This window comes from Petaurus breviceps, unplaced genomic scaffold (genome assembly GCF_028583685.1).
Source record: "Petaurus breviceps papuanus isolate PSGF00001 unplaced genomic scaffold, PetGlider_PUasm1.0 175, whole genome shotgun sequence".
Taxonomy (NCBI): domain Eukaryota; kingdom Metazoa; phylum Chordata; class Mammalia; order Diprotodontia; family Petauridae; genus Petaurus; species Petaurus breviceps.
Genome location: NW_027185764.1, coordinates 69009353 through 69032810, shown reverse-complemented (window position 1 = coordinate 69032810; position 23458 = coordinate 69009353). Strand labels below are relative to the sequence as shown.

The 23458-nt window shown below is 37.4% G+C and overlaps 1 protein-coding gene across 3 annotated transcripts in view; it reads left to right on the top strand.

Annotated features, from left to right (window-relative positions):
• Positions 1 to 23458, top strand: part of SUSD1 (sushi domain containing 1) — a 365003-nt gene that overhangs the window by 118681 nt on the left and 222864 nt on the right. For all 3 annotated transcript variants that reach the window (XM_069085316.1, XM_069085318.1, XM_069085317.1), the window contains one exon: positions 13253 to 13432. In XM_069085316.1, the coding sequence (XP_068941417.1) occupies positions 13253 to 13432 (180 nt within the window). The remainder of the gene's footprint in view (positions 1 to 13252; positions 13433 to 23458) is intronic.

The window sequence follows — 23458 nt, the reverse complement described above, 5'->3', positions numbered from 1 at the left end:
TGGTGTGTAACCTCGTCCTAGTGACTGCTGAGGATGACACTTTAATAATATAGTGATCTCAGGCAGAACAGATGTTTCAGACAGGAGCTTCTGTATCCAACAATAAACCCTTCTGTGGGCTGTGCGAAGGGCGTTGCCTGCTTTCTCGGAAGCACTCTGCCACTTGGGGATTCAGTGTGTTTGCCAGCTGTGGCACATATGGTGTCCTCCATCTGACCCAGTCTGCAAGCTCCTTTCAAGGGCTGGAGATGAAGTCCTGGAGTCTCCATTATCATAAGAAGGGAAATGCACAGCAACATTTACCCCCTTGAAGGTCATTCCCTGATTATGTCCATTTGAAAATTCATTGAAATAGCATGGGTGTGGCTGAGTTCCCAGCCTAGAAAGCCAGAGTCTCTCTTGGATTCCTTTTGGGGAAGGATGCCTGCTGGAGATGGCAACTTATGGACTTTGGATCCAGTTTAGGCTTCTGTTGAGACATCAGTAGTCATGTGGGGAATGAAGTCCTGACAAAGGGTAAATCCAAAGCCCAGACTTAGATCAGACTTGTGGAGACCTCAATTCAGTTCTGCTCACCAACCATTTCTTATATACCTATTATGTGACAATCACTTCCTTAGGAGCTGGGGCTATAGAAAACCACACAGTCCCACCTTCAAGGAGCTTGCAGCTGGACGCAGGACTGGGATATGGTGTATGTACAAATATTTAGGGTATTATAATATAAATCAGAGCAAAAAATTATACTTTGAGAATTTCAAAACACATTATATATGTTATATCTTTGTATCCCTAAAACAAACCTATGAGGTAGATGTTATCATTCCCATTCTACAGATAAAGAAGCTATACTAGAAGAAAACTGAAAGAAGAAGGGATCACTTTCACTTGAGGGAAGTCAAGGAAGACTTCCTGGAAGAATTGGTCTTTGAACTCGGCCTTGAAATCATTCTCTTCCTTAAAAAAATGGAGTTGAAGAGAAATTGTGTCCCAGGCATTGGGAAGGATCCCTGGGAATATGTAGAGAGAAGATTCTGAACTATAAGATTGGGGAATGACTGGTAACATAATTTGGTTGAAATGTAGAGAATATTTAGCAAAGGATTGATTGGGGGACTCCTAATTGAGTCCTCCAATCCACATGATAAAATTACAGTGTATGGACCTTTGCCATGGAGTTGGATATGCTCCCTATCTCTGTATGGAGGGATGTGTGCTTTGTTTGAATGACATAGAAACTCCTGATTGTTCCTTGTGATTGGAAAGATTGTGACAAAGATGAGAGTCAAGAGGAACTGCCCTCTTTATGGTCTGTGAGAAGATCGGGGAGAAATGACCCCACCTATTTTGGACCATCTGTACTGCTAATGCAATATTTACAGCACCAACAGCAACTATGAATAAGCTGGCATAGTTCTGAATTGCAAAATATAACAGATTCTTCAATATAGAAGATAGAAGCAAGACATTTATTCAGACACCAGAAAGCTGAATCCCAACACCAAAAAACTGAATTCATCATAGCAACAAAGAAATCTATACACAATAACACTGCAGAGAGCAACACCATTCCAAAGGCTTCCCATAAACAAATACTCACAAGCCTAGCTATCTGCTTCCCGGTGTCCTTTCTCTACCCATTCAGCAAACTCCTCCCTCCACAGGTTCCATGTGATTACATTTGGGCTATTAAGGGGCAGGAAAGATTTTCAAATTCCCATTACCATTACACCATCTCTCTGGGTACTTTGGCTATCTTTTTCCTCAATCCTTGGACTTCTTGAAAAAGAGGAGGGAATTTCTTCCCTTACTCCTCTCACCTCCACATCTCCCCAGGCAATGGCAATTTACTTGAGAAGAAGATGGCAGTGGTAGTCAGTTTGCTTTCCTAGGTGGAGTTAGGACAGACCCTTGAGTGTTTCTGCTTCATTACTTGAATTCATTGGCCAGTTATGGATCAGAAATGGACATTGCTAACCGCAGACACTAACCTGGTGGGTTCCAGGTTCCTGAGCCAAGTGCCAGCTGCCCAGAGGGAGGTGACTTCCTCAACATCATACTTTGAGGAGGATGACTGTTGTGGGGATCATCTTATAGCTAAGTACTGAAGAAAGCCATGTACTGGCTGACCAGGAAATCTAGACCTTTTGGGCTGCTCAGAGAGCATAGGGCTGAGGTGAACATGAATACAAAATATCTGTCTAGCCTTCTGTAGTGCCAGTGCAATATTTACAGCACCAACTGTGACTATAAATATTTCCACATGGTGCTTGATCACAAAATATAGCACACTTTCCATATAAAAGACAGAAGCAAAACATTCATGCAGACACCAGGAAACTGAATCCATCATAGCAACATAGAAGTTAATGTACCACAACATAGCAGAGAACCACACCATCCTTTAGCCTTCCCACAAACCAACACAAGCTGAGCTGTCCCAGCAGGTGACAAAAAACCTTTTACTCACAAACCTATTTATCTCCTTGTTTGAGCATCCTTTCTCTCCCTCAGTCTCTCTGGCTCTGACTCCCAGCTTCTTGTGGGCTCTGCTCCACCCTGTAGCAAACTCCTCCCACCACAGGCTCCATGTGACCAACCTATTAGGAGGCAGAGTTTATTTTCAAAGGAGGGAAGATCTTCAAATTACCATTACCATTACACCCTCCCATAAAGGGCTTTTTCTTTAGTGGGATATTTGATATATTGATTAATAACTGTTCAAATGTTACCCAGGATTCAAGTCTAGGTTTTGCTATACTCATTGGTAGAATGCTCAATTGGCATTCATACATGATTTGTATTTTAGGCAATTTTTGTGTTGGAAGGAAGAAAATATGCATCTATTAAGTGCTTGCTTTTCAATGGGGGAGGGCAAAAATTAAATAAATAAGAGAAAGTTAGTAAAACTTAACTAGAAGTGTGACTGTTGCTTATGTCTAGTGAAGGGCTTTTACTAATCTTTGAGGGAAGATCAGAGGACTTGGAGGACTTCCTCTTCCACTTTCTTAGACTTGATTTCTAGCAGCGGTATAGGGAAAGGCACTATTTAAAAGTCCCAGGGTCATGTACAAAGGGCCTATGGGAAAACCAGGAGAGACCATTTGGCACTGTCAATGTGCTGCTGCCCTGGAGACAGGGCTTTGCTCACACATCACAATGGAGAGCATCAGCCTGATGAACTTAGCCTAACTTTTTTTTCCATGCTCTTCTCTGTGCTTTTTCTCTGCTCCATCCATTTAAGAGTAGAGGGGGAAAGGAATTGAAAACTAGATCAAACAGATGTCAGAAGACCATGACCAACTCACTTCCTCTTTTTGGGCTCCCAGTGGGATAATTGGATTTGTCTCTTGGGCATTGTTTGTAGACCCTGGTGTAGAAGAGCAACTTTGAGTGGTGTGGATGTTCCAGAATGGACCAATAACATAAAGTCCTGGTGTCCTCACTATGAGTGATTGATTCTCATTGGTGGGGGGCTCAAGAGCCATAATCATGAATAGGGCAAGTATATTCCCTCACAGCAGTATTATCCCTAGGATCCTGAGAGGGTTTTGGTCATGGACCTCTGGGAAATTGGACCCCCTTGTATTAGGGCAGATGTGGGGGGGTGAGTGAGGCAGTCCAGAGAGAATGGTGGCCTGTACCCTATGTATAATTTCAGCCACCAGGTCACAGCTTGCTAGATATCTGGTAGGAGATAAATTTGTGCAATATGTAATGATGCGCTACACAGGTTCTATTATTTCCTCCCATAGTCCCCTTTGTTTAATGCTTAACCCTTGTGGTGGTCCATGCTAGGCATGCTACACAGATATTACATGTCTAAGTGAACTGATGTGCCTCTATGGAGAATGCATCAACCAACTTATATATTTTTATATTTTACTTGTTCAGTCATTTCAGTTGTGTTCAACCCTTTGTGACCCCATTTGAGGTTTTCTTGACAAAGATACTGGAGTAACTACTGCCATTTCCTTCTCCATCTCATTTTACAGATAAGGAAACTGAGGCAAGCAGGATTAAGTGACTCACCCAGGGTCACACAGTAGTGAATATCTGAGGCTAAATTTGAACTCAGGAAGATAAATCTACCTGATTCTAGGCCCAGTGCTCTATCCACTGAATCACCAGCTGCGTCTTAAAAAAATATGTGTGTATTATATATATATATAATATACACATACACATATGCACACATATATAACATATATGTGTTTGTATACACAAATACACAGAATGTAGTAACATAGTAGCAGAGAAAACTGAGACTGCATAGTATGATCCTAAAAAGATCAGCAGTTTGCTAAAGAGAAGAGCTGAGGCTTGTAAGAAATGCTAAGAACGACCAAAAATGCTTTTAAAGCTATGTTAGGGAGAAGAGGAAAATGAACTGGTCGTTGTTCCCTCCTACTGTTGAATAGCAAGCTATTCCATAAGTTGTAGTAGTTATTAGGCTATAAGGGTTTAGACCAATTCACAGCAAATTACTTCATATAACAGCAGCAAAAATTAATGGAGTACCAATAACTAATTATAAAGTAAATGGGAACTGGAAAATATGGGAAAATCACATATGGACACTGTTCTAGAGGCATTATGATCTTTTAAAGCTCCAGACATATTTAGATATTTTCAAGATTTCTTGTTTAGCATTATTTTTAAGGGGACATATTTCCCCTCTTTCTTGATGTAATCCTGATTTTTGTGACTTTGGGCTATCTCTCAAGGGAGTATCCTCTATGTCTTGCTCTTGGTAGGCTTATGCTGAACTAACTATTGGACCCTGATTCCCACCCAAAATGCTGTCTCTGTATTTTTTCATAATTGGTATATTTATTATTTAGTGCTTTCATGACTTAGCTCTTAGGAGTAATAAGACACAGACCTGTATCCTTAGCTTTGTTATAATGGCACTTCTTGAGTTGCTTACTGTCAAGACAAAACTTTTTGTTTTGTATAAGTAAAGATATTTTCAGGGTTAAATTAAAAGATTTTTATATATATGTAAAATCATCATAACAATTGAAATGTATTTTTCTTTAAAGGAAAAAACACATGATCAGTGCTCTGGGTAGGTGGGATGAACTTTGAAAGTGGCTTGAAAGGGTGATAGGAGAAAAAGAGAAGGAAAATAGAGTTTAAGAAGAGAATAGGAAGATTTTTTTTTATTTTTCTTTTTCCCTCCATTAATAATAGAGGGCTGACACAAATCTTTTTGTTTTATAGTTGAGAAATTGTGTGGAAAAACAGGTCCAGAGAGCCATTACAGCTAGTAGTGAATCTAGGAGCAGATCTTATATTTTCTCCTCCCAATATAGTACTTTCTAGACTATACCATGCTGCATGATTAAACATTTTTATTTTCATTTTGCCTAATATATCTTTTTATTATTTTAGAAAATTCTTTTGCCCATTTTTCCTTTGCGGTGTGAGACATATAAACAAACTTTGCACCATATGGAACAGAAAATCTACTACAAATAAGATTATTAAGAGAGATGATGATTTCCTCATTTTAGTTGTTCTAAGCCCTGCTCCTCCCCCAGTCCTGACTCCATCACCCCCATCTTGGCATCTGAAATGCTGTGATCTGGGCTGTTTCTATTTCTATATATGTATGTTAACAATGAATGGTGCTGTGTGAAATGGAAATTTTTCTTCTTTCTCTAATTGAGCCTTTCCTATGAATATGATCTGAAGGAACCATATAGTTAATCAACAGTCATTAAACTGAGCAAAATTCATGCAAGACTTTAGAATAATTTGCAAAAAGTCAAAAAGTAATTTCTTTCCCTTTCTGTTGCCTTAAGGGGAAGTGGACTTTTTTTGTATTAATAACCTCATTAGCACTGTTGCCGTGGTTAATAAATTACTCTGGAGGATGTGCTTTCTGGCAAATTACCACCTTTCCCCTTTTTTTTCTCATGATAATTGCAATAAAATCGCTTTTATTCTTATTGCCAACCATTGAAATACTAGATGAAGAAAAAAAATTCAGTTTTCATACTAGATATAATTAAATGCAAAAGTGATTCTAATATAAAGGTTTATCTACGTATAGCCAAACCCAAGAAATTCAGTAAGATGGAAGAGGTTAGAAAATAATAACTTTTCAGTTTAAGTTTCTCTCAAATAAAATTAGGAGCAAATAATGATGAGGTTGATGAGACACAGCATGACATAGTGGCTAGAGGGCTGATTGTGGAGTCAGGAAGACATACCTGGGTTCAGTCCAGTTTCTTATGGAAGCTACTGACTATGTAACCATGGGCAAGTCATTTAACTTCTCAACCCCCTGAGGCAACTCTCTAAGACATAAATTATGAGAGAATTGTTCATTTTCACTGCTGAAAGAAGTTTCTATTCTAGGAGTTCTCAAAATGGCTGAATCCACAGGTCTGCTCCCCCCCCCCCAAAAAAAAATTTCTCCTGTAGTATGATGTTAAGCTGTTCTTCTTGTAATTGCTAGGGATATATTTTTTTCCTTCAAAAATGAGAATGACATTTGCCCTTCCTCCATTTTCAGGGAATACTATTCACTATTCACTATTTTTTCACTATTTTTCAAAACCTCTGTCTAGTGGCTATGTAATGACTTCATTCCCCCAACAAATCAGGAACAGATATTGTAGTAGAATCTCTATGGATCACAAGTCCAGAATAGTAATAGTAGCAATAAAAATTATTACATGCTTTTAGTTAACCCAGAGAAAATGAACTTGCATCTCAGTATTTTTATTCAGTTACAAAAAGCAGTTATTTCAGTTACCTGCATGTGCAATAGATGGCAGAAAATTATATATAAAAGAATAGTAGCAGGATAATGACTTGGCCTATGACTCTATTTGAATTTAAATGATCAAGATGAGAACAATGATCTTTCTTTTTCTAAATTAAAATTTATTTCAGTCAACAAAAATCCACCTTCCTTCCTTCCCACCTTCTTCCCACCAATTGAGAAAGAAAAACAAACCCCATATTTTTATTGTTGTTGTTCAGTTATTTAGTCATGTGTGACTTTTCGTGACACCATGGACCATAGTATGCCAGGCCCTTCTTTCCTTCACTATCTCTCAAAGTCTGTCCAAGTTCACATTTGTTGTTTCCATCTATCTATCCATCTCATCCTCTGTCATTCACTTTTCCTTTTGCCTTCAATCTTTCCCAACATTACAGTCTTTTCCAGTGAGTCCTGTCTTCTCATTATGTGGCCAAAGTATTTAAGTTTCATATTCAGTATTTGACCTTCTAGTGAATAGTCTGAATTGATTTTTTTAAGTATTGACTGATTTGACCTCATTGCTGTCCAAGAGACTCTTGAAAGTCTTCACCAGCACCACAATTTGAAAGCATTTGATTCTGTGGCTCTCAGCTTTCCAACTCTCACAGCCACATATTGCTACTGGAAAAACCATAGCTTTGACTGTGTGGATCTTTGTCAGCAAGATTTTGTCTCTTCTCTTTACTATGCTGTTCAGATTTGTGAACCCATATTATAAACATGTATAATAAAGCAGAATAGATTCCTGCGTTGGTCATGTCCAAATACACACACATACATATATACATATACAGGTATTATATATGTATATATATGTGCATATATATTATTCACATATACACATGTACTTTAATCTGTAATCTGAGTTAGTCAACTCTGTCAGGAGGTAGGTAGCATGTTTTGTTGTGAATCCTCTGGAATAATGGTTGGTCATTGCATTGGTCAGAGTTCCTAAGTCAGAATTGTTTGGCTTTGCAATATTGTTATTATTTAATCAGTTCTACTCTAGGTTCTGCTGACTTCATTCTGAATTAGTTCATACAAGTCTTCACAGGCCTCTGAAACCATTCCCTTTACCATTTCTTATAGCACTCATATATCGAGTATTCTATCACTTCACATAAAAGAACTTTGATAAAAATTATATTTTCCCCCCACAACATTAATAATATGATGGCAATCCAAGATCAGGTCATTGCCACCAGAAATTAGAATAAGTTTAGCTTTAAAGAACCCAAGCATTAAGCAAAGGGGATTATGGGAGGAAATAATAGAACCTGTGTAGCGCATCATTACATATTGCACAAATTTATCTCCTACCAGATATCTAGCAAGCTGTGACCTGGTGGCTGAAATTATACATCAGTAGCTTATATTTTTCATAAATTAATAGATGGAAAATTCTCATACTACTAATATATACCTCAAAATATGCTTGAGACTTCAACAAATAGAACTGTAGCTTTATCACTAATGGAACTAACTGATACACACTACCACTCAGAAATGATAATGATCCATGAATGCTGAAGAACAATGTTTTTTAATAGATGTTACCTTATCAAATACTGATAATCTCCAAACTACTTGAAATGGAAATCTTTCATAATACACAGACTTGGCAGGAGAAGTGAAATCCATGAGGAAACAGTATGAAGTGCGTATTATCTCCATCATCCTATCTGCTACTGAAGTTGTCCAAAAGATGCTTTTATTGAACCTACAAAAGGTGAACTTAGATAGATTAGGTTCTTAATACTTTGACTCAAGTTTTAAAAATAGGAATTATTTTATCTACCCGTGCCACATAACACAGAACATTAAATAGAAGAGAATAATAATATGATAATAATTTATCCCAGGGAAGGTTTCCATTTGAACTCCGAAAAAGATTAGATAATAGTAATAGCTACTGCTCATACAAAAGACCTGATATATCCTTTAGTATAATCCCCTTCTTTATAGATGAAGGAATTGATGCCCAGAGGGGCAAAGAGGCTTGTCAGAGGTGACATAGCAATGTAAAAGCAGGTTAGGGATCAGAACTTAGATCTCCCGAGTCCTAACCTCATGACCCTCAAGAGGAGTCAGAGAAAAGAATAATGATTAAGTACCAGTGATATGAAGCTCAGTGGTTCCAGAGTCAGGAAGATTAATCTTCCTGAATTCAAATCTCGCCCAAGACACTTACTAGCTGTGTGACCCTGGGCCAGTCATTTCACTCTCTGTCTTAGTTTCCTCATCTGTAAAATGATCTGGAGAAGGAAATGGCAAACCACTCCAGTATCTTTGTCAAGAAAATCCCAAATGATCATGAAAAGTTGAACATGACTGAAAACGTCTAAACAATATTAATAACAAACCAGTGCCACACCCAGCATTATACTAGTGGCTATGGGGTTTGCAAAGAACATAGGGGACACAAAAAACTTTTAATTTAATTGGAGAGATAAAGACTTATACCCATGGAAGTGTTAGATGGTAATGAAAGGTAGTACAAATGTATGTTACAGTATTGATTTGTGTGAAGCAGGTTCTAGATTCAGTAAGAATTTGGAGTTAATTTACTACTAAAAAAATAGCTCCTGATGATTTATTTTATATGTTGACAACTTCACTTTATTTGTGATTTCATTGATGTAGGTAATTTCTCCAAAAATGCAAATTGTGACCCATCTGTAGTCTCTCATCCTGGAAAACTTTTGTTCATGTTTTCCTTTAAATCCTTCATAGGGGATCTAGCCAGTGTTTGAAGGGTTTCCTTCTAATTCTCTTGACATTGCATGGATACCACCTAGCTACATAGCCTGCTCATAATGCCCTTCTCCTGTTAGATATTTCTTTGGTAACAGTTTTTATGCCTCTTCTCTTGCTCAGTTCTTCATTGCTAATGTGTTATAGCTTACTCAAGCCTACATTGTGCCTGCCTCTCAATTGCCAAAGGATAATAGAGTACCAGTCCTGGAATAGATCCAACTGGATGGTATGAAGCCACGCCTATAAATCTAGCTGGTTTTTCTGTGACCTTTGTTTATTTTATTTTGAGTTTTCCATATTTGCTTTGCTCTTTGCCCGAACTACATGATTTGTTTGTGTCTGTACAGGGCTTGGTAGCTGTGGGTTTTGTGTGCAGCATTACAAGGTGGAATGTGTATATGTGTGTGTGTGTGTGTGTGTGTGTATATACATGTGAATATACATATATAGCATATATCAATAGTCAATATATTGTCAACATATTATTAGTGATATACACACATATATACAACACATACACATATGTGTATTTCATACTATGTATAATCTGCTTGATTAGTTTTATCAAAAGCTATATGTCTGTTCTGTCGGCCCAGACTTATCACTCACTTATAATGGTTCTATTTCACTTTGTAATTTCATTCATTCTTTATTCATTCAAAGAACCAGCATAGCATAGTAGATGAAATCTGGCCTTGAAGCTAGGAGGACTTGAGGCTAAGCCCTGCCTCTGATATATACTGCCTTTGTGACCCTGGCCAAAACACTTGACCTCTCAGTGCTTTAGGCAATTGTCTAAGATTGTAACTTGCAGAGAAACTGACTGCCTTTATTAGTAGTGAAATTATGGAAATAATGGGCCTGATATCTATTCTATTTGTTCAGCACACATTTATTGAATGATTTACTATTAAGCCAGAATGCTAAGTACAAATCCCATTTTCTATAAAATGTCTTTTCAGATAATCCTAATGCTAGAGCCCTTTCTTGATGATTTTCCAATTTATTTTGTAAATATCTTATTTGTACATAGGTGTTTGCGTGTTTTCTCCTCTATTAGACTGTGAAGTCCTTGGGAGCAGAGACTGTCTTTTAATTTTCTTTGTATCCCTCACACTTAGCAACATGACTGGTATGTGTGTATGTGTACATATATATGTATACATATACATACATACATGTATATGAATGACACATTTTAAAGTTTAATCTGCATTAACATTTTCTCCATCACTTTCTTAATTCCAGATAGTTAACGAAACAGTAAATCAAGTACAGATTTATAATATTTGCTGATTTCCAGGATATAAATTCTCAGACTGAAAATTAAATATTGATCTCAAGAGCGAGGCCAAGCACACCTTGGCATTTACAATAAATGAACGAAAAAATACTTATTAAGCATTTTCTATGTTCCAAGCTCTGGTAATACAAATAGAAAAAAGTGAGACAGTCTTTTCTCTCAAGAAGTTTTGTTTTGGGAAGATATGGAGACAGAATGCCACAGGTTATATACAACATTATACATGGGCTCAGCTTCAGTACAGTTGGAAAAGTAGACACGTCCCAAAGTTCTGAAGCAGGGAGGATGGCAGGACCCAATGGTCCTCAGGGTGCATTTAACAGGTCAGATGGCAGCAATCCAGGATTTGGAGGGTATAGTGACTGATATGTGAACCCAGGGCCTTCTGACTCTGTGACCAGGACTCTTTCTACTCTGCTGTAGTATATGATCAGTGTGTTATAATTTTATAAGTGCTATATAAGTATGAGCTATTTGTGAGCTGTATAAATGTGAGTACAACCTCTCTAGGTCTCAGTTTTCTCATCTATAAAGTGAGGGGATTGGGCTAGATCTCTGTCTCTGTCTTTGTCTCTATGTATATATCTAGAACAGGGATCTGGGAAGGCACCAAACCCCTGTTACATATATAGATATATATGAAACAGGAGTCTGGGCATGTGCCAAAACCCTGTTACATACATATGTAATGTAGGTAAATAAATAAATGAATAATAAAATATGTGCGCAACAGGGATCTGGACATTTGCCAACCCCTCATTAAATACACAAATGTCTATACATATATGTATAGATATACATATACACATAATATGTTATATTATCATACATATGCATATATACATAATATGCATATATTATGTATATAGGAGGATTTTTAATAGTCAAGGCAAGAGGTGATGAGGCTATACAAGGTTGGCTATGGGAGTAGAGAGAAGGAGATGTGTAGGAAAAATGCTATGAAGATAGATATGAGAAGATTTGACTCTGTGGGGTTAGTGAGACTGAGGAGTCAAGGATGATCTTGAAGTTGGAATCAGGACGACAGGAGTTTGGTAGTATCCTCAACTGTATCAAGGAAAGAAGGTTTTGGGGAAAAAAGAATGAGATTTCTCAACTATATAGGGAACTGAGCCAAATTAAAAAAAATAAAAGCCATTCCCCACTTGATAAATTGTCAGAGGATATGAACAGGCAGTTTCCAGAAGAAATCAAAGCTATCAATGGTCACATGAAAAAAATGCTCCAACTCACTATTTATCAAAGGCAAATTATTATTATTGTTATCTTTGCTTTATGGAAGGGGGAATGTAAGGCAATTGGGATTAAGTGAGTTGCTCAAGGTCACATGACTAGCTCTTGTGTTAAGTGTCTGAGGCCATATTTGAACTTGGGTCCTCCTGACTCCAGGGCTGGTGCTCTATTCACTACACCACCTAGCCGCCCTGAGAAAGGCAAATTAAAACAACTCTCACACCTGTCAGATTGGCTAACACGACAGAAAAGGAAAATTACAGATGCTGGAGGGGATATGGAAAAACTGGGACACTAATGCATTGTTGACAGAGTTGTGAACTGGTCCAACCATCTGGAGAACAGTTTGGAACTAGGCCCAAGGACTACAAATCTATCCATACCTTTTGACCCAGCAATACCACTTTAGGTCTATATCCTCAGAAAATCAAAGAAAATGAAAGAAGTCCTATTTGTACCAAAATATTTATAGTAACTCTTTTTGTGGTGGCAAAGAATTGGAAATTAAAAGAATACCCACCAATTGAGGAATGACTAAACAAATTATGATATATGATTCTGATGGAATATTACTGTGCTATAAGAAATAACAAGCAGGATGCTTTCAAAAAAACCTGGGAAGACTCATATGGACTGATGTAAAGTTAAGTGAGCTGAACCAGAACATTGTACTAAGTAAAAGCAGTACTCTGATCAAGACAATTCCAAAGAACCCATAGTGAAAAATGCTATCCAACTCCAGAGAGAGAACTCCAAATGCAGACTGAAGCATATATTTTTTACTCTCTGTATTTTTTTAATTATTTTTATTTGTATTTTCATTTGCATCATGGGTAATATGGAAATGTTTTGCTTGACATGTATAATTGATATGAAATTGCTTGCCTTCTCAAGGAGGGTGGAAGGATGGGAAAAAGGAAAGAATTTGGAACTCAAAAGTTTTACAAGTGATTGTTAAATTTTTTTTTTCATGTAGTTGGGAAATATTAATGAAGCAAAAATAATTTAAAGAGAAAAAGAATGAGGGCCATCTTTTCTTTTTCTTTTATTCATTCTTGCTTTTCATATGTATGTACATATGTTTATATATGTGTGCATATATATGTCCATATCTATATCTAAATATGCAAATATGTGTGTATTATTTTCTGTTGTAGAGGTAGAGTGTGGCAGTCCACCAGTCATCCAGCATGCCATCCTTGTGGGGAACTACAGCTCTAACCTGGGAAGCGTGGTCCACTATGCTTGTATAGATGGCTTTGAGAGCACTGAAGGAGACCTTACCTCACTTTGCACAGCAGAAGGTACTTGGAGAAAAAACACCTTACGTTGCACAGGTATGAACTGTGTCCCAACCTGGATTCTTGTCCTTGGAAACTATACAATACATACATGTGTGTGGAAATGGGAGGGCTCCAACAGTACACCTATTTGAAAAGTCTTCTCTCTCCCAGCTTCTCCAAATATATATCTATGACATATGATAGGTGGCACAGTGTGTATATATGTGTGTATATACATGCACACATGCATATACATTTAGCATTCACACATATGTATACATGTGCATATACATACATAAATACATACACACATATACATATAGTTAACTAGGTAAAACAGTGGATAGAGCTCTACACTTGGAGTCAGGAAGACCTGAGTTCAAATTCTACCTCAGATACTTTACCAACTGTGTGGCCCTGGCAAATTACTTAACTTTTCTCATCCCGAGTTTCTTCATCTATAAAATGGGTATAATAAAAGCACCTGTCCTCACAGTGTTGTGGTGAGGATAAATGAGAGCACTTTGCAAATCTAAATGTTTACTATTATTATTAAATTTCCTAGTGCATTAGGTTCATTGTTACTATTAAATTTGCTGGGGAAGCAACTTGATACACTGGGGAAAAGATTACTTTGAATCTCAGCTCTGATTATTCTAAATTCTGTGACCTTGGGTAGTCACAACTTCTTTGGGACTCAGTTTCCTCATCTGTAATATAAGGAGGTTGGACTAGATGTTCTCTAAGGATTCTCCCAGTTCAAACTTTAGGATCCCATTATCTTGTGATTCATGTTTGTTGAAGGAATTCCACACATTTGGAGTGTGGAATTGTATTATAGATTGGAGAGACAAAGTCAGGTATTGATTTCTTTCTTTCTTTTTTTAAATTTTATACTCAAACACCAGAACTCAAATGCAGAATAGAGAAAAGAAAAGGAAACATATCATAAACTTAAATATTGAAACTTAAGTACAAAATAAGAAAAGAAAAAAAGCATATCATGTGCACAGAAGAACATAAGAGAGGATTCAAAATACATAATAAATTTTCATTTCAAGAAATCCTGTATGATAAATACTACACATTGTGTTAAATGTTGTCCATCTTTTCTTTGCTTCCTTGGAAGTTGTCTTTTGTTCTCTGCTGTGTACTTTTTACTTTGTCCTTTTTTCCCCTTCCTTCCCTCCAGAAGGCTACAATTAAGTGCAGACATATTTAGATATAGATATAGATATATACATACACATATAGGTACATACATATACATATATACATGCATACGTATATAGACATATATTTTCCCTAACAAATTCTTCTCCTGATCTCTGTTTTTATGTTTGTGCATATCTCTCTTTTTTCCATTTCTTTTTAAAAAATAATCAATTTGTTTTTAGTTTTCAACATTCACTTCTATAAGTTTTAAATTTTCTCCACCTCTCCCCCACCCCCTCCCTAAGATGGCATGCAATCTGATATTGACTCTATAGATACATTCTTATTAGACATTTTCACCTTAGTTATGTTGTATCTATACTTCTAAGATTTAGAACAAATGGAAGGAACCATGAGGAAGAAAAAAACAAAACAAAAAGGAGAGCAAATTGTATGCTTCAATCTGCATTCAGACCCTGTATATCTTTCTCTGCATGTGGATGGCATTTTCCATCATGAGTCTTTTGGAGTTGTTTTAGGTCCTTGCATTGCTGAGAAGAGCTAAGTCTATCAAAGTCAGTCATCTGTGCATGTCTCTTATTTCCTATCCCCCCTCATTCCTTGAGTTTACTTCTACCAGCTTCTTGCCCTCTTACTACTTAGTCTACCCCCCATCCAAGGAACTCTCCCCTGTCCTCCCATTCCCATAAATCTAAACACCCTTCTATACCCTCCTTTATATTCCCTTACCCTCCCCTCTAGAGATTCCTCCCTTGTCCTCCCTCCCTATTCCTTTACCATTCTATTACTTCTGAATTTAGAAGACTTTTATACTCTTCTAGACATATATGTATTGTTTCCTCTTAAACTCATTCCTGATGAAAGTTAGGTTACCAGAACTACTGGCCCTCCTCCCCCGACTAATTCTTCTGTGTAGGTTCTACCTTCTCTCACTTCATTTGTATAAGATAATTGCTCTTTTTAACTGTTCCTAGATAGTTTTACTTTTTAAAGTCATAGCATATGCAGGTCTACATCAATCATTCTTTACAAACTACCCAGTTGCTAATGACAATCTTAGACATACATTTTACATTTTACCTACATAAAAGGCAAAAAGTCCTTATTGAATCACTTGTAATCAGTCTTTAGTATGTATCTTTAGTTTCTCTTGGCTCATGTATGTCAAATCTTCTGTTAAGTTCTGTTTTTTTTTTTAACAAAGTCTTGCAAGTCTGACAGTTGATCAAATGTCCTTTTTTAAAAAAATTCAGGTTTATGCTTAACTTTGCTGGGTATGATATTTTCAGCCAGAACCCCAGTTCTTTTGCTTTTTGCTAGATAGTGTTCCAAGGCCTGTGGTATTTTAGCGTCTCTGTTGCTAAGTTTTGTGTGATTCTATGGTACTGTAATATTTAATTTGCTTTTTTCTTGTTGCTCTTAATATTTTATTCTTGAGCTGGGGGTTTCAGAATTTTACTATACTATTTCTATGAGTTTTCCTCATAGGATCTCTTTCAAATGGTGATCAATGGATTTTTTTTTTCTATTTCATTCCCCCCTCTCCTTGTTCTAATTTGACATTATTAACCATCCTTTCTTCCTAAATATTCTCTCCTCTAGGCTTTCAAGCACTGTTCTCTCCAAGTTCTCTTATCTGTCTGACTGCTCCTTTTCAGTCTCTTTTCCTATTCATCCCTGTTACTCCCACTAACTATGGGTAAGGCTTTGTCCTGAACCTCCTTCTTTTTCCCCCTCTATGCTATCTCACTTAGCTCCCACATGTTCAGTTTTTCTCTCTCCCTCCCTCCCTCCCTCTCTCTCTCTCTCTCTCTCTCTCTCTCTCTCTCTCTCTCTCTCTCTCTCTCTCTCTCTCTCTCTATCTCTCCCTCTCTCTTCTCCTCTCCTCTTTTTTTAATCTCTCCTCCTCCCCATACATACACAGAAAGACAAATATATGCATGCAAACATGTGTGTGTGTGTGTGTTTCCAGTCCTGGGCTCTCTTCTTAGCTTCACTCATGCATTACCAACTATCCATTGCATGTCTCAAATGGATGTCCCATAGATGTCTCAAACTTAGTCTCAAAGCAGAACTCATTGTTTTATCCCTAAAACTATGTTACCTAATCCATGTAGAATAATCCTTTCATGAGGTATACAGGTTCTGCTGGAGTCATTCCATTAGAGAAATATTCGAAATCCCATATTTGATCATGCTCACAATAGCCTAGTGAATGATGTGGAGTGGGCAAGGAGAGGACAAATATTCATAGTTGGAGAGATTGAGAAAAAATAACTTGCAGAAGGCTATGTGGCCACATAGGGTCAGACCAATCTAGAATTCTGTTTGGAACTGCTGTACTACTACTTTGTGAGAGAGTGTGATAACCATCCTCTCTGACACTGACCTCAAAAGGTTAGCAGTTAGGGGAGCCTCTCCCATTTCTTCTTAATCAGGATCATGCCATAAATCAAGGCCAGAGGTGGAAAGAATCTCCTGACTCCCACTCCAGAACTTGAGCCCCTGTAAGGGCTCTCAATTCTCTGGGAATCAGGCATTAGTCAAGCTTTACATAAAATGAGATGATCCACATGGGAGATAGTAACATATTAATTAGTTGATGCTTATAAAGCACTTTGAAGAACAAACATGTTATGTAACTGTTAATTATACTTGTCCTCAGCAGCCTGGCTATCTTGAATAAAATTTGTGGCTGCAACAATTTTTGTGGATTAATGTAAGACCTTTCACTGGAAGAAAGAGGAAATGGCCACTCCACAGGTTGTGGTGACGGTTCTTGAGAAGAGTTGTAAGGCGGCAAACAGGACTCACAGTTAAATTGAAATTGAGCCAAGTTCATGATTGAGGGTAATGATAAAGTCTACATTTTTGATGTACAGTTTACAAAGTACTTTCCTCACAATAACCCCAATGTAGTTCATAGTAGAAGTAAGGTCTCATGTATATGTATAAACCATATGTAGGATAACTTGTAATTCATACTAGGATCATATGGTGATCATGTAGCAATTATGATCATACCCATTTTATGAAGGGTACAACTGGGACTCAGAATTTAATTGACTTGACTTGAAGTTACACAGCCTGTAAGTATCAGAATTGTGACTCAAAACCTTCAGGATTTTTGCCATTAAATTAAATGCTATTTCCACTATTCCACTCACTGTAATGATGCTTATTATTATTCTCTCCCTTCTCTTCGTGTGATGCACACTTTGTCTGGATGTGAGTGGCTTCTGGACCTGTGGGTAGATTACTTCTTATGATTCTTTCTTTGAGCTCATCCTCTTCACTCCCTCCTCCTTTTCTCTTTTGTTCCTTCTCTTTATCTTAAGTCCTGCCTCTAAATTTCACTTAAAAAAAAAAAACCTGTTCCATGCTATTCACATGTATGCTGTTATGATTTACCTTTCTTTCTTTTCCCCTTTTTCTTTCTGTTTTCTTTATTCTCCACCCTCTACTTGTTACCCTTTTCTTGACCCCTGTTCCACTTATCTCTTTCTTTCTCTTTACATTTTATTTTTTAGTGCCAAACTAGTTTGAATTATTTATCTCTGCTGACCGTGGGTTGTATCTAGTTACTTAGTAGATGTCACTCAGACCCTCTTTCATTGATTCAGTAATGAAGATCCTTGCCTTGTCCGGTGCTCAAACTTCAGTCAAGAGCTAACATGTCAGTGTTTTGTTTTGTTTTGTTTTTTTGGTGGGGGAGCAGGAAGGGAAGTCAGGGGAATGGTGGTGGTGGTTTAAAGACCAGTTTGAACTGGAAACTCCAGACATCTGGAAATTAAGTAATAGCACCAGTTGTCTGGGAAAACCCAGGTGGAGGCTTCGTGCTTGGTGAGCCAGGATACAGTACCTCCAGATCAAAGAGGCTCGATTCTCTTTTGATAAGACTGTGCCTGGCTTTTATTCAATCAGACTAATTTGGTGCTTGATGTTTATGACCTTAGTTAATAATTATAAGATTGATGATGTCCCCTATCCAGCTTCCTTCAGGATGACATCTTTGTTGGAACAGGGATCATTTAACCATAAAGTCTCCACCTACATCTTTACAGCAGTAATGTGTGACCTGAGCCCTGATTATAGATGCCTTGCTGAGAAAGAAAGAAAGGAAGGAAGGAAGCAAGGAACGAAGAAGGGAAGGAAGGAAAGAAGGAAGGAAACAATAAAGGAATAAAGAAAAAGAGAGAAAGAGATAAAGGGGGGAAAAGGATTAAGAAAAAAACAAATGTTTCTAGGGTCTTTATTAACCTTCCTCTTTCCCTCTCACATAAATGGATACAGTTACATAAATACATCCATTGCATGTAAGTTTACATGTTTATCACAGTTTTGAACAGTCTGTCCTATGATGTCAGATTGTAAAGTAACAAGATTGATTTTAGACCAAATGTACTAGAACTTTTCTATCTAGATGAACATTTCTATCTAGATGAACATTTCTATCTAGATGAACACCATGGGAGGCTATACTCTTATTCCGATGATGCTGATGTTGCTCAGACTTTTTCTTCTTTTTTTTACAGTGCCTTTTTAAAATTGGTATAAGAACCAGATTGGGCAGGTAGGTGGCACAGTGGATAGAGTGCTGGGCCTGGAATCAGGAAGATTCATCTTCCTGAGTTCAAATCTGACTTCAAACAGTTACTAGCTGTGTGACTCTGGGCAAGTCACTTTACTCTGCCACCATTTCTTCATCTGTAAAATGAGCTGGAAAAGGAAATGGCAAACCACTCTTGTACTCCGCCAAGAAAACCCCAAATGGGTTTACAACAAGCTGAACATGATGAAAAAGAAAAAAAAAGATTAAAAAGCAGATTATGAGCATACAAGAAAATTAGTCTTGTTACTTAATAATCATACTCTGTTTCTTAAAATAAATTTTTGTTGATGTCACTTTTAATATCCCTATAATTTCCTCTAGTATCATTATCTCTTCCTCTTACCTCCCAGGCTGCCATCCTATATAACAAAGAATATTTTAAAGATAAAGAAAGAAAAAGGTGAAAACAATAGCATGACTGATCAATACATCAAAAAAGTCTGAAAATATGGGTAATGTAACTAACATATTCATGGACCTCTCCTCTGTGCAAAGGGGTGGAGTGGGGGTAACTTCTTACATCTCTGCTTTTGAGTCATGCTTGTTTTTTGTAATTTGGTACCATTCATGTGTGTATGTGTGTGTGTGAGTGTGCATGTATGTGTTTTATTTACATTGTTATAATCAGTTGTGTACATTGTTTTCTTGGCTCTGTTTATTTTGCATCAATTAATGTAGCTTCATTATATTCATCACAGTCAGAATTTCTTATACTACAGTAATATTCCTTTACATTCATTTATCACAACTTGTTTACCTGTTCTCAATGGATAGGCACCTACTTTGTTTCCAGTTCTTTGCTCAAACTTTGTTTTTGACCCAAAATCAAACAAGCCCATCCAAACAGTTTCAGAAGAGCTGAGTATTAAATTTTTTTTTTAAGCAATTGGGGTTAAGTAACTTGCTCAAAGTTACGTGGCCAATTATTTCTGGGTGTGGTGCTAAGTATCTGAGCCCGGATTCTATCCCCAGGTCATCCCAACACTGGGGCCAGTGGTCTTACTCGCTGAGCCACCTGGCTGCCCCTGAGTATTAAATTTTTAGCATTTATATCTACAAAATGAATAAATGTTGCAAATCAGGGCTTGATTGATTGTTTTATTGATTGTCCAGATTTAAGATGTTAATGATTAATTAATTATTATTAATGGAGATATGTTAATGATGTGAACTAAACTTAAAAGTGTATCAGGTGTACATTTGTATTCTTGGGAAACTTGTTGTTAAACATTTACCAGTATACCACTGGCCCAAATGGGATTTCTCATTTTGAGTACCTATGTGACTTGTTTCAGGATGATTTTAGGTTATTTTCAAAAATCTTGTCTACCCTGAAAAAGATATTTTTCTATCTCTGAAATTAGGTAACCTCTGCAGATAAATCTAAAGAAGGATTAGGTAACTAGTATTTTATATTAGTGCATGCTATGCACCAGATACTGTACTAAGTGCTTTATGAATATTATCTCATTTGATACAACAGTCCAGGGAGGTAAGTGCTGTTATCATCCCCATTTTACAGATAGTAGCTAACATTTGGATATTGACAAAACAAAAAACAAAAGCTAACATTTATATAGCACTTTCTATGTACCAGGTACTGTGCTAAGTGCTTTCCAATTATTATCTTATTTGATTATCACAACAACCTTGGGATGTAGGTACTATTATTCCCATCTTACAGGTAAGGAAACTTAGAAAAACAGAGGTTAAATGATTTATAGTCAGGATCACACAGGTAGTAGGTGTCTGAGGCAGGATTTGAACTCAGGTCTTGTTGATTCCAGGTCCAGGGTTCTACCCACTTCACCACTTAGCTGTCAATTCACCATTGGAATAAGTGTATAGTTTCCTCACAGGGATTTTTTTGAAGGGAAGCCTTTATTTGGATGTATGAGGTCCAGTATGCTTGTTTAGAAAAATAATTTATATTATTCTCTATGTAGTAACTAAAACCTATCAGATTCTGATGTTTAGGAGGAGTGGTTACCAAATTCCTTTGACTATGGGGGCTGGGGAGTCATGGTAAAAGTGATCCCTCATCTTTCATACAAGATACCAACAGGAGAGACTGAGAGCGAAAGCAGCGGTTAATAGAGAGGTATAATGGTAATGGGAATTTGAAGATCTTCCCTGCCCCTTAATAAGCCTAAGTGAATTTGAGGACCTTCCCTGACCCTGATTTGAAAATATACTCTGCCTCCTAATTGGCTGAATTCCTGCTACAGGAGGTTTCAGGAAAAAAAAAAAATCAGGTCATTCTTGGACCTGTGGTGACAAGTTTGAAGTGGGTATGCAAATCACAGGTCAATAAATTAGGACAAAGTCTTTATGGGGGAAGGGATATCATTTAGCCAGATTTGGGACAGAACAATGTGTAGCTGAGCCTACAGGATTTGCTGCTCAGCAGGGCCTAGCCTCACCCTAATTTGGAGCTCTCAGCACCCCTTCTGATTAAGCCTTCATTCGGGAGTCACAAAGACTCAAGCCTGTTTCAGTTGACACTGAGAGATTTCTGAGAAAACAATTTGGACTCTTTCCTCTGAGATTGAGATTAAGTCAAAAAATGGGACTTTGAAATACTCGATGCTAACCTTTCCTAGCATTCTGCTTCCACTTCCATAGAGCTTGTATCACAAGCTGGGAGCAGGTGGTATTTGTACCTTGGCAGCTGTCATTTGTGGAAAACTAAAGGGAAAAATGGAGGGAAATGGAGGGAGGGGGGAAAGGGGAGAGAGAGAGAGAGAGAGAGAGAGAGAGAGAGAGAGAGAGAGGGAGAGAGAGAGAGAGCATCTTTTATGTTTTTCTTCTTCTTTCTTTGACTTCTTTACTCAGGAGAGGGGCCTCCTAGGAGAAGATTTATGTCCTCCCTATGTAAATTGACATACTGGGGGCCTTTCTTTTCAGTGGTTCATCAAAAGGGAAGTGGTTTGAGTTGGAATGTTTTTGTTCTCTGGAATGGTCATTGAGGCAACAGAGTCATGTGTGAATGATCAGGGGGACTGAGAGCCCCAGAGACATAAACTGCTACTTCTGGACACCTGTTGTACATTTATCAGATGTTAGAATTTGAAAGGGACCTTAGAGATTATTGTACAATCCATTTAATAAATATATAAGAATAATAGCTAACATGTATATGTCACTTGACATATACATACATATCAAATATCTCATTTGGTCCTTACAACAGGTCTGTAAGGTAAGTGTTATAATTATAGAGTATTCATTTTACAGATGAGGAAAACAGAGACAGAGTGGTTCAGTTCCCAGGGTTACATAGCTAGTAAGTGTCTAAGGTAGGATTTAAACTCAGGTCTTTCTGATTCAAATCTTTTGTTCTGTCTACTGTGCCACCTGGCTGCCTCATTTAATTAATGCTTCTGATTAATCCCACAAAGGGACTGTGTGTGCTAGGTGCTGGGGATACAAAGGTAAAAATGCCAGCATTCATGACCTCAGGGAGTTTACATTCTCTGAGGAAACTAGGGTGGGAAAGCAAATGGGAACTGAGAAATATAATACAGTGTACAGAGTGTGGGGGTAGCAAAGAGGAGATCTAAACTAAGTATCCTTGTCTCACTGGGGAATGGAGAAACCAGCCTTAGAGGTGATGTGTGTCTTAGAAAAACAGTGATAACTGGTGTTATAATCAGTTTTTAGATGGTTCTCTGGACATAGGGCTCAAAGTGGCCCTTTCTTGATGGGCTTTTACTCTAAGGTAGATGAATAGATTTGAGTTCAATTAGTAGTGTGGTTGATACTGAGCACAAGACAACTAAGTTTACCTGCAAGAGTACTGGAAGTTGGGGCAAGTAGATGGCGCAGTGAAAAGAGCATCGGCCCTGGAGTCAGGAGGACCCAAGTTCAAATTCAACCTCAGTCACTTAACACTTATGAGCCATGTGACCTTGGGTAAGTCACTTAAGCCCAATTGCCCTGCCTTCCCCCCTCCAAAAAAAAAAAAGAGTACCGGAAGTATCTTAGAATAGGTGCTTTGGGGACAAGCCTTGTAAAGAGATTTGCTTGAGGTGATATATCTTAGATAAGGAATTATTAACTTTTTTGGTGTCATGTGGATGCCTTAAGCAATCTGGTAAAGCCCTATAGACCCCTTGTGAAAAACATTTTTTAATGCATAAAATAAAATATGTAGGATTACAAAAGAATATAGTAATACAAAAGCAATAGAGTAATTAGATATATGTATGTATACATACATACATGTATGTATATGTGTGTATCTCTATCTATCTATCTATCTATCTATCTATCTATCTATCTATCTATCT